The following is a 15,541-nucleotide window of genomic DNA, read 5'->3' on the forward strand; positions in this document are numbered from 1 at the left end:
TTCATACTGTAAATCAAATTACATCAAAAATAAAACAAATCTAAGTTAAAACACATGTTCTTTAATTTTACTGTACTGTATATTAGGGATGCTTAAAAAAATGCATTCAGATCCGAATCGCGATTCTAATTTCCATTCTAAATCGATTCATCATTTTCAAAACGTTTTTTTTAAAAGATGTTATGCGCTGACTGACTGCGTGCGAACGTGATTCAGCCAAGAGGAGCTTTTGTCGCCTGTTTTGAAAATGTTTTGTTATATTTTATCCATCCATCCATCCATCTTCTTCCGCTTATCCGAGGTCGGGTTGCAGAGGCAGCAGCCTAAGCAGGGAAGCTCAGACTTCCCTCTCCCCAGCCACTTCGTCCAGCTCCTCCCGGGGGATCCCGAGGCGTTCCCAGGCCAGCCGGGAGACATAGTCTTCCCAACGTGTCCTGGGTCTTCCCCGTGGCCTCCTACCGGTCGGACGTGCCCCGAAACACCTTCCTAGGGAGGCGTTCGGGTGGCATCCTGACCAGATGCCCGAACCACCTCATCTGGCTCCTCTCCATGTGGAGGAGCAGCAGCTTTACTTTGAGCTCCCCCCGAATGACAGAGCTTCTCACCCTATCTCTAAGGGAGAGCCCCGCCACCCGGCGGAGGAAACTCATTTCGGCCGCTTGTACCCGTGATCTTGTCCTTTCGGTCATGACCCAAAGCTCATGACCATAGGTGAGGATGGGAACGTAGATCGACCTTCCGGCTCAGCTCCTTCTTCACCACAACGGATCGATACAGCGTCCGCATTACTGAAGACGCCGCACCGATCCGCCTGTCGATCTCACCATCCACTCTTCCCCCACTCGTGAACAAGACTCCGAGGTACTTGAACTCCTCCACTTGGGGCAAGATCTCCTCCCCAACCCGGAGATGGCACTCCACCCTTTTCCGGGAGAGAACCATGGACTCGGACTTGGAGGTGCTGATTCCCATCCCAGTCGCTTCACACTCGGCTGCGAACCGATCCATTGAGAGCTGAAGATCTTGGCCGGAGGAAGCCATCAGGACCACATCATCTGCAAAAAGCAGAGACCTAATCCTGCAGCCACCAAACCAGATCCCCTCAACGCCTTGACTGCGCCTAGAAATTCTGTCCATAAAAGTTATGAACAGAATCGGTGACAAAAGGCGGCCTTGGCGGAGTCCAACCCTCACCGGAAACGTGTCCGACTTACTACCGGCAATGCGGACCAAGCTCTGACACTGATCATACAGGGAGCGGACCGCCACAATCAGACAGTCCGATACCCCATACTCTCTGAGCACTCCCCACAGGACTTCCCGAGGGACACGGTCGAATGCCTTCTCCAAGTCCACAAAGCACATGTAGACTGGTTGGGCAAACTCCCATGCACCCTCAAGGACCCTGCCCAGAGTATAGAGCTGGTCCACAGTTCCACGACCAGGACGAAAACCACACTGTTCCTCCTGAATCCGAGGTTCGACTATCCGGCGTAGCCTCCTCTCCAGTACACCTGAATAGACCTTACCGGGAAGGCTGAGGAGTGTGATCCCACGATAGTTAGAACACACCCTCCGGTTCCCCTTCTTAAAGAGAGGAACCACCACCCCGGTCTGCCAATCCAAAGGTACCGCCCCCGATGTCCACGCGATGTTGCAGAGTAATGTCAACCAAGACAGCCCCACAGCATCCAGAGCCTTAAGGAACTCCGGGCGGATCTCATCCACCCCCGGGGCCTTGCCACCGAGGAGCTTTTTAACTACCTCAGCAACCTCAGCCCCAGAAATAGGAGAGCCCACCACAGACTCCCCAGGCACTGCTTCTTTTTCGTTCTTATGTTCACAATATTTCATGTCCCTGTATTCACATTTTTCTTTTCTTATTCTCATTTCTTCATGTTATTACTCTCATTTTCTTATTCTCATATTCAGATAATTTCATATCCTTGTATTCGGATTGACATGTTCTTATTTTTATCCTGTTTTCTTCTCACTTCTTGCTTTGAATGGAGACGCGTGTTGAACAGAGGATGGATAATATAACGCTAAGGCGTGGGTCCGTTACCAAGGCCTTGGCGTTGGGGTTGGCCTTCTTGTCCACGATGAGCTTGGCCACCTTGTAGTGTCCGCAGTGGGCGGCCACGTGCAGCGCCGTCAGGTAGTCGTTGGTGACGTCGTCCACGGGGACGTCGTGCTGCAGCAAGAACTGCACACAGTTGAGGTGGTCGCCCTGAGTGGCCATGTGCAGCGCAGACAGGCCGTTCTGAGGGACCGCAGACAGAGAGAGAGAGGGAGACAAGTCAGCGGGGATGTTTCAAAGAGTGTTTGTGGGGAGACTGCGGGAGCATTGTTATAACCAGGCCATTACAACAATACAACATTGTTATAACCGGGCCATTACAACAACGTCTAAATGGTTACATTGCTGGTCCACGCCAGGTCAGAGTGCTTCTGCTCAGGTGGCACCCGACGTTGTGGAGACCCTGAGACTTCAGCACAGCTCTAGGCGCTGCGTGGTCAAGTACTGACAAGGTTAAAGGTCACCTGTCCCGCTATGGAGGCCGACCACACACCAAGTCCAAGAGTCTCTCCCCAAAGTGATGATGTTACCTTGGTCTTGGACAGCACCGGAGCCCCTCGATCCAGCAGGATTTCCACCACCTGGGCGTGGCCGCTCCTCGCTCCGCAGTGAAGGGGAGTTAGGCCGTCCTGCAAAGATTGAGAATGTGTTTTTATTTAAAGAATCATTCACCCACATATTTCAAATAAAATAACAAATCCTCAAAAATGAGTTAAAGTAAAAGTACCACACACACACGAGGTGCGGCGAAATTATTCTCTGCATTTGACCCATCACCCTTGATCACCCCCCTGGGAGGTGAGGGGAGCAGTGAGCAGCAGCGGTGGCCGCGCCCGGGAATCATTTTTGGTGATTTAACCCCCAATTCCAACCCTTGATGCTGAGTGCCAAGCAGGGATGTAATGGCTCCCATTTTTATAGTATAAGTAAAACGATATAAAATGACAAAATTATTTGTATTAAAACAATACAATAACATTTTTTTATTAAAATATGATTATTCATCTATTTAAATAATGTATAAACTGTGCACGCTCACTATTAATTACCATACTGTTATATTAAGATTTCAATAATAACAAAAATGTATATAAAACAATATACCGTATTTTTATTAGCCGCACCTAAAAACCACAAATTTACTCAAAAGCTGACAGTGCGGCTTATAACCCGGTGCGCTTTATATATGGATTAATATTAAGATTCATTTTCATAAAGTTTCGGTCTCGCAACTACGGTAAACAGCCGCCATCTTTTTTCCCCGTAGAAGAGGAAGCGCTTCTTCTTCTACGCAAGCAACCGCCAAGGTAAGCACCCGCCCCCATAGAAGAGGAAGCGCTTCTTCTTCTACTGTAAGCAACCACCCGCCCCCGTAGAAGAAGAAGAAGCGCGCGGATATTACGTTTCATTTCCTTTGTGTGTTTACATCTGTAAAGACCACAAAATGGCTCCTACTAAGCGACAGGTTTCCGGTTCATGAAAAGACGCAATCTCTCCATCCGCACACGGACTACTATTTCACAGCAACTGCCTAAAGACTTTCAAGAAAAGCTGGCTACTTTCCGTGCATATTGTAAAAACAAGATAGCTGAAAAAAAAGATCCGGCCAGAGAACATTATCAACATGGACGAGGTTCCACTGACTTTTGATATTCCTGTGAACCGCACTGTGGATACAACGGGAGCACGTACGGTGAATATTCGCACCACAGGGAATGAGAAGTCGTCCTTCACTGTGGTTCTAGCTTGCCATGCTAATGGCCAGAAACTTCCACCCATGGTGATATTCAAAAGGAAGACCTTGCCAAAAGAGACCTTTCCAGCCGGCGTCATCATAAAAGCTAACTCGAAGGGATGGATGGATGAAGAAAAGATGAGCGAGTGGTTAAGGTAAGTTTACGCGAAGAGGCCGGGTGGCTTTTTTTCACGCAGCTCCGTCCATGTTGATATACGACTCCATGCGCGCCCACATCACGCTGGTTTTTAATATATTATTAAAGTTTGACTGACCTATCTGACTGTTTTTTTGACATTCCCTTTAGCGCAGTTAGATGCGGCTTATAACACGGGGCGGCTTATAGGTGGACAAAGTTTTGAAATATGCCGTTCATTGAAGGCGCGGCTTATAACCCAGGGCGGCTTATGGTGCGGAAAATACGGTAAATGCAATGGCAAGGTATAATAATTTGTAATCAATCAAAATTAATAATGAATTATTCTTTTAATTTATTATTATTTTTAGACGATTTATACAAAATTTATAATTTATTATTCTTATAATTATTTTTTTTTAGACGATTTATACAAATCAATAATTTGTTATTCTTTCAATTAATTTTTTTTTTTTTTTGAATATTTATGCACTGCAAGTTTACTGTCAAACTACATGAATGCATAACACTTTTATTTTTATTTTATTTTTATTTTTTTATTTTTTTTTACAAGTATTGTCGAGAGCATGCAGTTACAAGTCCATGTTATAAGAACATTTTATTTTAATTTAAATTATCATGTTATATTACCATAATGGTATGTGTTTTAAATAAATAAATAAGGTTAATGACCCGTTTTTTTAGTAGTGTTGAAACCAGTAATCAGTAATGTATTACTGCAAACGTGTTTTAGTAAATGTATCCATCCATCCATCCATCTTCTTCCGCTTATCCGAGGTCGGGTCGCGGGGGCAGCAGCCTAAGCAGGGAAGCCCAGACTTCCCTCTCCCCAGCCACTTCGTCCAGCTCTTCCTGTGGGACCCCGAGGCGTTCCCAGGCCAGCCGGGAGACATAGTCTTCCCAACGTGTCCTGGGTCTTCCCCGCGGCCTCCTACCGGTGGGACGTGCCCTAAACACCTCCCTAGGGAGGCGTTCGGGTGGCATCCTGACCAGATGCCCGAACCACCTCATCTGGCTCCTCTCCATGTGGAGGAGCAGCGGCTTTACTTTAAGCTCCCCCCGGATGACAGAGCTTCTCACCCTATCTCTAAGGGAGAGCCCCGCCACCCGGCGGAGGAAACTCATTTGGGCCGCTTGTACCCGTGATCTTGTCCTTTCGGTCATAACCCAAAGCTCATGACCATAGGTGAGGATGGGAACGTAGATCGACCGGTAAATTGAGAGCTTTGCCTTCCGGCTCAGCTCCTTCTTCACCACAACGGATCGATACAGCGTCCGCATTACTGAAGACGCCGCACCGATCCGCCTGTCGATCTCACGATCCACTCTTCCCCCACTCGTGAACAAGACTCCGAGGTACTTGAACTCCTCCACTTGGGGCAAGATCTCCTCCCCAACCCGGAGATGGCACTCCACCCTTTTCCGGGCGAGAACCATGGACTCGGACTTGGAGGTGCTGATTCTCATCCCAGTCGCTTCACACTCAGCTGCGAACCGATCCAGTGAGAGCTGAAGATCCTGGCCAGATGAAGCCATCAGGACCACATCATCTGCAAAAAGCAGAGACCTAATCCTGCAGCCACCAAACCAGATCCCCTCAACGCCTTGACTGCGCCTAGAAATTCTGTCCATAAAAGTTATGAACAGAATCGGTGACAAAGGGCAGCCTTGGCGGAGTCCAACCCTCACTGGAAACGTGTCCGACTTACTACCGGCAATGCGGACCAAGCTCTGGCACTGATCATACAGGGAGCGGACTGCCACAATCAGACAGTCCGATACCCCATACTCTCTGAGCACTCCCCACAGGACTTCCCGAGGGACACGGTCGAATGCCTTCTCCAAGTCCACAAAACACATGTAGACTGGTTGGGCAAACTCCCATGCACCCTCAAGGACCCTGCCGAGAGTATAGAGCTGGTCCACAGTTCCACGACCAGGACGAAAACCACACTGTTCCTCCTGAATCCGAGGTTCGACTATCCGGCGTAGCCTCCTCTCCAGTACACCTGAATAGACCTTACCGGGAAGGCTGAGGAGTGTGATCCCACGATAGTTAGAACACACCCTCCGGTTCCCCTTCTTAAAGAGAGGAACCACCACCCCGGTCTGCCAATCCAAAGGTACCGCCCCCGATGTCCACGCGATGCTGCAGAGTCTTGTCAACCAAGAATAGCCCCACAGCATCCAGAGCCTTAAGGAACTCTGGGCGGATCTCATCCACCCCCGGGGCCTTGCCACCGAGGAGCTTTTTAACTACCTCAGCAACCTCAGCCCCAGAAATAGGAGAGCCCACCACAGATTCCCCAGGCACTGCTTCTTTTTCGTTCTTATGTTCACAATATTTCATGTCCCTGTATTCACATTTTTCTTTTCTTATTCTCATTTCTTCATGTTATTACTCTCATTTTCTTATTCTCATATTCAGATTATTTCATATCCTTGTAATCGGATTGACATGTTCTTATTTTTAATCCTGTTTTCTTCTCACTTCTTGCTTTGAATGGAGACGCGTGTTGAACAGAGGATGGATAATATAACGCTAAGGCGTGGGTCCGTTACCAAGGCCTTGGCGTTGGGGTTGGCCTTCTTGTCCACGATGAGCTTGGCCACCTTGTAGTGTCCGCAGTGGGCGGCCACGTGCAGCGCCGTCAGGTAGTCGTTGGTGACGTCGTCCACGGGGACGTCGTGCTGCAGCAAGAACTGCACACAGTTGAGGTGGTCGCCCTGAGTGGCCATGTGCAGCGCGGACAGGCCGTTCTGAGAGAGAGAGAGAGGCAGACAAAAGGAGACAAGTCAGCGGGGATGTTTCAAAGAGTGTTTGTGGGGAGACTGCGGGAGCATTGTTATAACCAGGCCATTACAACAATACAACATTGTTATAACCGGGCCATTACAACAACGTCTAAATGGTTACATTGGTGGTCCACGCCAGGCCAGAGTGCTTCCGCTCGGGTGGCACCCGACGTTGTGGAGACCCTGAGACTTCAGCACAGCTCTAGGCGCTGTGTGGTCAAGTACTGACAAGGTTAAAGGTCACCTGTCCCGCTATGGAGGCCGACCACACACCAAGTCCAAGAGTCTCTCCCCAAAGTGATGATGTTACCTTGGTCTTGGACAGCACCGGAGCCCCTCGATCCAGCAGGATTTCCACCACCTGGGCGTGGCCGCTCCTCGCTCCGCAGTGAAGGGGAGTTAGGCCGTCCTGCAAGGATTGAGCAAGTGTTTTTGATTTAAAGAGTCATTCACCCCACATATTTCAAATAAAATAACAAATCCTCAAAAATGAGTTAAAGTTAAAGTACCACACACACACGAGGTGTGGCGAAATTATTCTCTGCATTTGACCCATCACCCTTGATCACCCCCCTGGGAGGTGAGGGGAGCAGTGAGCAGCAGCGGTGGCCGCGCCCGGGAATCATTTTTGGTGATTTAACCCCCAATTCCAACCCTTGATGCTGAGTGCCAAGCAGGGAGGTAATGGCTCCCATTTTTATAGTATAAGTAAAACGATATAAAATGACAAAATTAATTGTATTAAAACAATACAATAACATTTTTTTATTAAAATATTATTATTCATCTATTTAAATAATGTATAAACTGTGCACGCTCACTATTAATTACCTTACTGTTATATTAAGATTTCAATAATAACAAAAATGTATATAAAACAATATACCGTATTTTTATTAGCCGCACCTAAAAACCACAAATTTACTCAAAAGCTGACAGTGCGGCTTATAACCCGGTGCGCTTTATATATGGATTAATATTAAGATTCATTTTCATAAAGTTTCGGTCTCGCAACTACGGTAAACAGCCGCCATCTTTTTTCCCCGTAGAAGAGGAAGTGCTTCTTCTTCTACGCAAGCAACCGCCAAGGTAAGCACCCGCCCCCATAGAAGAGGAAGCGCTTCTTCTTCTACTGTAAGCAACCACCCGCCCGCGTAGAAGAAGAAGAAGCGCGCGGATATTACGTTTCATTTCCTTTGTGTGTTTACATCTGTAAAGACCACAAAATGGCTCCTACTAAGCGACAGGTTTCCGGTTCATGAAAAGACGCAATCTCTCCATCCGCACACGGACTACTATTTCACAGCAACTGCCTAAAGACTTTCAAGAAAAGCTGGCTACTTTCCGTGCATATTGTAAAAACAAGATAGCTGAAAAAAAGATCCGGCCAGAGAACATTATCAACATGGACGAGGTTCCACTGACTTTTGATATTCCTGTGAACCGCACTGTGGATACAACGGGAGCACGTACGGTGAATATTCGCACCACAGGGAATGAGAAGTCATCCTTCACTGTGGTTCTAGCTTGCCATGCTAATGGCCATAAACTTCCACCCATGGTGATATTCAAAAGGAAGACCTTGCCAAAAGAGACCTTTCCAGCCGGCGTCATCATAAAAGCTAACTCGAAAGGGATGGATGGATGAAGAAAAGGTGAGCGAGTGGTTAAGGGAAGTTTACGCGAAGAGGCCGGGTGGCTTTTTTTCACGCAGCTCCGTCCATGTTGATATACGACTCCATGCGCGCCCACATCACGCTGGTTTTTAATATATTATTAAAGTTTGACTGACCTATCTGACTGTTTTTTTGACATTCCCTTTAGCGCAGTTAGATGCGGCTTACAACACGGGGCGGCTTATAGGTGGACAAAGTTTTGAAATATGCCGTTCATTGAAGGCGCGGCTTATAACCCAGGGCGGCTTATGGTGCGGAAAATACGGTAAATGCAATGGCAAGGTATAATAATTTGTAATCAATCAAAATTAATAATGAATTATTCTTTTAATTTATTATTATTTTTAGACGATTTATACAAAATTTATAATTTATTATTCTTATAAGTATTTAATTTTAGACGATTTATACAAATCAATAATTTGTTATTCTTTCAATTAATTTTTTTTTTTTTTGAATATTTATGCACTGCAAGTTTACTGTCAAACTACATGAATGCATAACACTTTTATTTTTATTTTATTTTATTTATTGTATTTTTTTTACAAGTATTGTAAAAAAATTATTTTATATTAATTATTTTATTTTAATTTAAATTATCATGTTATATTACCATAATGGTATGTGTTTTAAATAAATAAATAAGGTTAATGACCCGTTTTTTTTAGTAGTGTTGAAACAAGTAATCAGTAATGTATTACTGCAAACGTGTTTTAGTAAATGTAATTCAACAAAATGATAAAATATTGCATTGGTGTATGATTATTATTATTTGAGTAAGTGAGTAAATAGTTATGTAAACTAATATAAAGCAATCTAATTCACAGTGTTCAAAATAGTAGCTGCTGTCCTTGAACACACCGCGAGGCCGAGTCCAACTGGAATACTGAACGTGTAAAACCTTTTTTTTTTTTTTTTTTTGGGTTGGTGCACTAATTGTAAGTGTATCTTGTGTTTTTTATATTGATTTAAAATTAAAATAAAAACCCTCTTATTTTGAAAACTGGCGGTCTCACCTTGGTCTTGGCATCTATTTTGGAGCCTCGGTCCAGCAGCAGCTTGACCATGTTGCTGTTGCCCCTCTTGGAGGCCACGTGGAGCGGCGTGATGTCATTCTGCACAGGAACAACAGCACATTAGCACAAACAAGGCTTGATTAGACGTGCCAAAACAAAGATCGTTTGCTCCCTTTAATTACCGGGAGAAATCAAGTCTGTGTGTGTGTGTTTATCTTCTTATCTCCAGGCTGCCAAGTAACACGTGATTAGTGGCAGGAAGCAGCACAAACATTAGCTGATGGTACGGACTAACCACTAACCACCTCACTTTTTCAAGGAGGTATTTTACTGACGCTGTGCGAAATTAGCTGTAATTATTTTGAATCAAAGGTCCACTTGCTCCTTTTTTTTCTTTTATTTTGTGCTCACAAATAAACAATCTGATTCAAGGTGTTTATTTAAGTCAGGGGTGTCAAATTTCTTTTCATTAAGCAGTTATGGTTGCCCTCAGAGGGCCGCTTGTAACAATGAGTAATATATATATATATATATATATATATATATACATATATAATTATATATATATATATATATATATATATATATATATATATATATATATATATATATATATATATATATATATATATGTATGTGTGGGAAAAAAAATCACAAGACTACTTCATCTCTACAGGCCTGTTTCATGAGGGGGTTCCCTCAATCATCAGGAGATTTTAATGGGAGCATTCACATACCATGGTTTATATAGGGCACAGAGTGGGTGGGTACAGGCTGGCGTAGGGGCGTGGTGATTGGTTCATGTGTTACCTAGGAGGTGTTTCCGTCTATGGCGGCATGTTGTTACAATTTCGCTGCGCTTGTTGAGGGATGACAGGTCTGGACGGTAAATAATAAACAGTTTCTCTTTCAAGCATAGGTTGCATCTTTTATTACCACTATTGTAAGGTGTGCTGGATGCAAGAATTTGCCATGTTATTGAATATTCAACATTATTGTCTTTGAGGTCCCAAATGTGTTTGCTGAGTTCTGTGGTATTTCGCAGGTTTTTGTTCCTGAAAGAAGCCTTGTGATTGTTCCATCTGGTTTTGAATTCTCCCTCGGTTAATCCTACATATGTGTCGGATGTGTTAATGTCCTTGCGTGTTACCTTAGATTGGTAGACAACTGATGTTTGTAAGCACCCCCCGTTGAGAGGGCAATCAGGTTTCTTTCGACAGTTACAGTCTTTGTTGGTTTTGGAGTCGCTCTGTCTGGGGGCCGATGGCTCATTTGCAATTGTTTTGTTGTGGTTTGAGATGATTTGTCGTATATTGTTCATGCAGCTGTAGCTCAATTTAATGTTGTTCTTGTTGAATACTTTTCTTAGGGTGTTGTTTTTGGGAAAGTGTTTGTCAATCAGATTGAGGAATTTGTGTCCAATGTTAGTTGAGACGTTTTTGCTCTATGGGGGGTTGTACCAGATGATGTCGTTTCGTTTTCTGTCCTTTTTTGGCTGGTTTCCTGGCGTGGGTTCATAGGTGAGGGTGAAATTGTACCCGCTTTCATCAAGGGCTTTTTGGTACGGGGGGTTGCTTGGTCAAATTCAGCTTTGCTAGATGACAGCATCGATAGCCTTTTATTGATTCCGGTAGGTATTCTTTTCGTGGTGGTGGGTGGATGGTTGCTGTCATGGTGCACGTATTGGAGCGTTGTGTTGGGTTTCGTGAATGGTTGGTAGCTGTTATTTCTCAGGTTGAAAGTGACGTCAAGGAAGTTGACGGTTTGCTTGTTGGCTTCAATCGTGATCCGTAGGCCGTTCTCTTTGAAAATTTGGCATATGCGCTCAAAGACAATAATGTTGAATATTCAATAACATGGCAAATTCTTGCATTCAGCACACCTTACAATAGTGGTAATAAAAGATGTAACCTATGCTTGAAAGAGAAACTGTTTATTATATACCATCCAGACCTGTCATCCCTCAACAAGCGCAGCGAAATTGTATCAGCATGCCGCCACAGACGGAAACACCTCCTAGGTAACACATGAGCCAATCACCACGCCCCTACGCCAGCCTGTACCCACCCACTCTGTGCCTTATACAAACCATGGTATGTGAATGCTTCCATTAAAATCTCCTGATGATTTAGGGAACCCCTCATGAAACAGGCCTGTAGAGATGAAGTAGTCTTGTGATTTTTTCCCACACATACATATATATATATATATATATATATATATAAAATACACTAAAAAATTTTTTTCAATGAGTAATATATATATATATATATATATGTATATATACATATATATATGTGTATATATATATATATATATATATATATATATATATATATATATATATATATATATATATATATATATAAAATACACTAACATTTTTTTTTTTTTACATAAGCTGAAAAAAAAATCTACATTTTACTTTAAAAACTGTCAGCTCAGTCACCAGAATTTTACAGTAAACGCAGTGTTTTTTTTTTACAGCATATAAAAAAATGGAATAAATGGAGGAACAATAGCACTGTTTTTAGCAGTAAAATTCAAGCAACGTTTTTTTTTTAACTGTAAAATCTTGTTTTATTGTATGTTTTTTTAATGTTTAGTGTCTTACTGCATATGGAAAAACACAGTACCAAAGTTGATTTTAGGGTAAAAAAAACTCAGTCGGCGGAATTTAACCGTAAAATCTATTGTCAATTTTACAGTCTACAATTTGATTGATTATTTGCTTTGAAATGATAAGTCAAGCAGATATTTAAAAAGAGTATTTATCTTCATTTTGTCAAATATATATATATATATATATAATATATAATATATAATATGTTACGTTGACATACCAGTTGGTTATTTATGCCTCATATAACGTACACTTATTCAGCCTGTTGTTCACTATTCTTTATTTATTTTAAATTGCCTTTCAAATGTCTATTTTTGGTGTTGGCTTTTATCTAGGGCTGCAACTAACGATTAATTTTATAATCGATTAATTTGTCGATTATTACTTCGATTAATCGATTAATAATCGGATAAAAGAGACAAACTACATTTCTATCCTTTCCAGTATTTTATTGAAAAAAAACCAGCATACTAGCACCATACTTATTTTGATTATTGTTTCTCAGCTGTTTGTACATGTTGCAGTTTATAAATAAAGGTTTATAAAAATATAAAAATAAAATAAAATTTCCTCTGCGCATGCACATAGCATAGATCCAATGAATCGATGACTAAATTAATCGCCAACTATTTTTATAATCGATTAGTCGTTGCAGTCCTAGTTTTATCAAATACATTTCCCCCAAAAATGCGACTTATATATGTTTTTTTCCTTCTTTATTGTGCATTTTCGGCCGGTGCGACTTATACTCCGGAGCGACTTAAACTCAGAAAAATACGGTATACATATATATATTCCAAGCGGGTTTTTTTTAAACCCTTTTTTTAGATATATGTATACTAGTTTTAGCTATTTGGCTGTTCTAGTTTTTATTTTTATTTATTTTTTATTATCTTTTTATTTTTATAATTTATTTTTTTTATACACTGTAGCACTTTGATGTTGTTTACTCAATGCGAAGTGCTTTTTACAAATAAAATCTATTGCAACTATTATTATTATTGAATGACTCTTACCATAATATGTTACGTTAACATACCAGTTGGTTATTTATGCCTCATATAACGTACACTTATTCAGCCTGTTGTTCACTATTCTTCATTTATTTTAAATTGCCTTTCAAATGTCTATTCTTGCTGTTGGCTTTTATCTAGGGCTGCAACTAACGATTACTTTGATCATCGATTAATCTGTCGATTATTACTTCGATTAATCGATTAATAATCGGATAAAAGAGACAAACTACATTTCTATCCTTTCCAGTATTTTATTGGAGAAAAAAAACCAGCATACTGGCACCATACTTATTAGGGCCCGCATGGCCTTCGGGAGTCCTTTTGCAATGGGACATAAGGACCTATTGTTTTTCTAAGGTTTTATTATTCTTTATTCTTCCGCCGCCACATTAAACTGTAATTTGACCCACTTAACATGCTTCAAAACTCACCATATTTGACCCACACATCAGGACCTGCGAAAATTGTCTTTTAATAAAAAAAAACGAACCCCAAAACTCAAAATTGCGCTCTAGCGCCCCCTAGGAAAAAACCCTGCCTGTAACTCCCACTAGGAAGGTCAGAGAGACATGAAACAAAAACCTCTATGTAGGCCTGACTTAGACCTACATTTCATAATTGTACATTCTCGGGCTAAAATCAACAGGAAGTTGGCAATTCCCCCTTCAAGACAAAAAAGTACTAAAAACAGTCACTTTTGCCTCTTTGAGCTGTAATTTCACCCCCTTAACATACTTCAAAACTCACCGAACTGAACACACACATCAGGACTGGCAAAAATTGTGATCTAATAAAAAAACCTAACCCCAAATCTCAAAATTGCGCTCTAGCGCAATTTTTTAATAAAACGCAGAAAAAACTGCTCCTCGCAAGAAAAAAATGACAAAACTGCCTGTAACTCCCACTGGGAAGGTCGGAGAGACATGAAACAAAAACCTCTATGTAGGTCTCACTTAGACCTACATTTCATAAATTGAAAACCCCTAGCAAAAATCAACAGGAAGTTTTCTATTCCCCCTTCAAAACAACATTTTTGTAAAAACCGGTCACCTTTCCTCAAACATTATCTCCTCTGAGCGCGTTTGTCGTTTCGGCTTCAAACTAACACAGGAGAGAGATTGAACCCTTTTGATTAAAAGTTATCGAAAGAGTTTTAATACCGGCTCCGGTTTTGATTTTATGACCCTTCAAAGAGCCGCTGCGCTGATGTTGCTGTTTTTTCAAGAATGCTGCTTAAAAGCAGGAAGCACCAGCGTGCCCACACTATGCAGACAAGGTAGGTACACTAGACAAAAGTATTGGGACAATTCGGACTAAAAGTAGACAAAAGTATTGTGAAGTGAAGTGAAGTGAATTATATTTATATAGCGCTTTTCTCTAGTGACTCAAAGCGCTTTACATAGTGAAACCCAATATCTAAGTTACATTTAAACCAGTGTGGGTGGCACTGGGAGCAGGTGGGTAAAGTGTCTTGCCCAAGGACACAACGGCAGTGACTAGGATGGCGGAAGCGGGGATCGAACCTGCAACCCTCAAGTTGCTGGCACGGCCGCTCTACCAACCGAGCTATACCGCCCCACTATATTTATGTATTGGGACACTTATGACGAAAACTGAACAAAAGTATTGGGACACTTAGGACTAGCACCTGCCAAATACGCGGGCCCGACCAATGCTGCTCGCAGCTTTAATTTTGATTATTGTTTCTCAGCTGTTTGTACATGTTGCAGTTTATAAATAAAGGTTTATAAAAATATAAAATATAAAAAATAAAATAAAATTGCCTCTGCGCATGCGCATAGCATAGATCCAATGAATCGATGACTAAATTAATCGCCAACTATTTTTATAATCGATTAGTCGTTGCAGCCCTAGTTTTATCAAATAAATTTCCCCCAAAAATGCGACTAATATATGTTTTTTTCCTTCTTTATTATGCATTTTCGGCAGGTGCGACTTATACTCCGGTGCGACTTATACTCCGAAAAATACGGTACTTGGCTCCAGCTAATAGTTTGCAAAAAGAAATAGAGGTTCCCCTGCACATGCACTTGGTGTTTTTTTTTAACTCAATGATGTCAGTACGCCTCCGAGAAACCAGAGGGCGCTGCCAACTCACCCTGGCCATGAAGTCTACGGCGGCTCCTCTGTTCAGCAGCAGCGTGGCCACGTTAATGTTGCCATAGTGGGCCGCGATGTGAAGTGGGGTGAAGCCACTCTGATCGGGGGGGAAACAACACAACGTACATTATTTTGCAAAAGAAAACAAAAAGAAACACTTCCTGTCTTTTTAATGAAAGCATCATCACAGGGGGGGTGTGGGTGTAAGGGGGCACCAATGGTATGACCACAAAATTCAGGATACCATTTGGGCTTTCTGTCCCAGCACTGAAATAGATGACAACTCAATCTAATCTTCCTGTTTCCATTGGGCCGCTAATG

The 15,541-nt window shown here is 42.3% G+C and overlaps 1 protein-coding gene across 1 annotated transcript in view; it reads right to left on the bottom strand.

The window, feature by feature from the left end:
- The window catches only part of LOC133572380 (ankyrin-3-like), a 367,012-nt gene that overhangs the window by 206,333 nt on the left and 145,138 nt on the right, over positions 1-15,541 (bottom strand). Inside the window, exons 8-11 of the mRNA XM_072915334.1 lie at positions 15,219-15,317; positions 9,461-9,559; positions 7,079-7,177; positions 6,535-6,732 (exon numbers count right to left, since the gene is read on the bottom strand). Of these exons, the coding sequence (XP_072771435.1) occupies positions 6,535-6,732; positions 7,079-7,177; positions 9,461-9,559; positions 15,219-15,317 (495 nt within the window). The remainder of the gene's footprint in view (positions 1-6,534; positions 6,733-7,078; positions 7,178-9,460; positions 9,560-15,218; positions 15,318-15,541) is intronic.

The sequence above is a fragment of the Nerophis lumbriciformis genome, linkage group LG02 (genome assembly GCF_033978685.3).
Source record: "Nerophis lumbriciformis linkage group LG02, RoL_Nlum_v2.1, whole genome shotgun sequence".
NCBI classification, from domain to species: Eukaryota; Metazoa; Chordata; class Actinopteri; order Syngnathiformes; family Syngnathidae; genus Nerophis; species Nerophis lumbriciformis.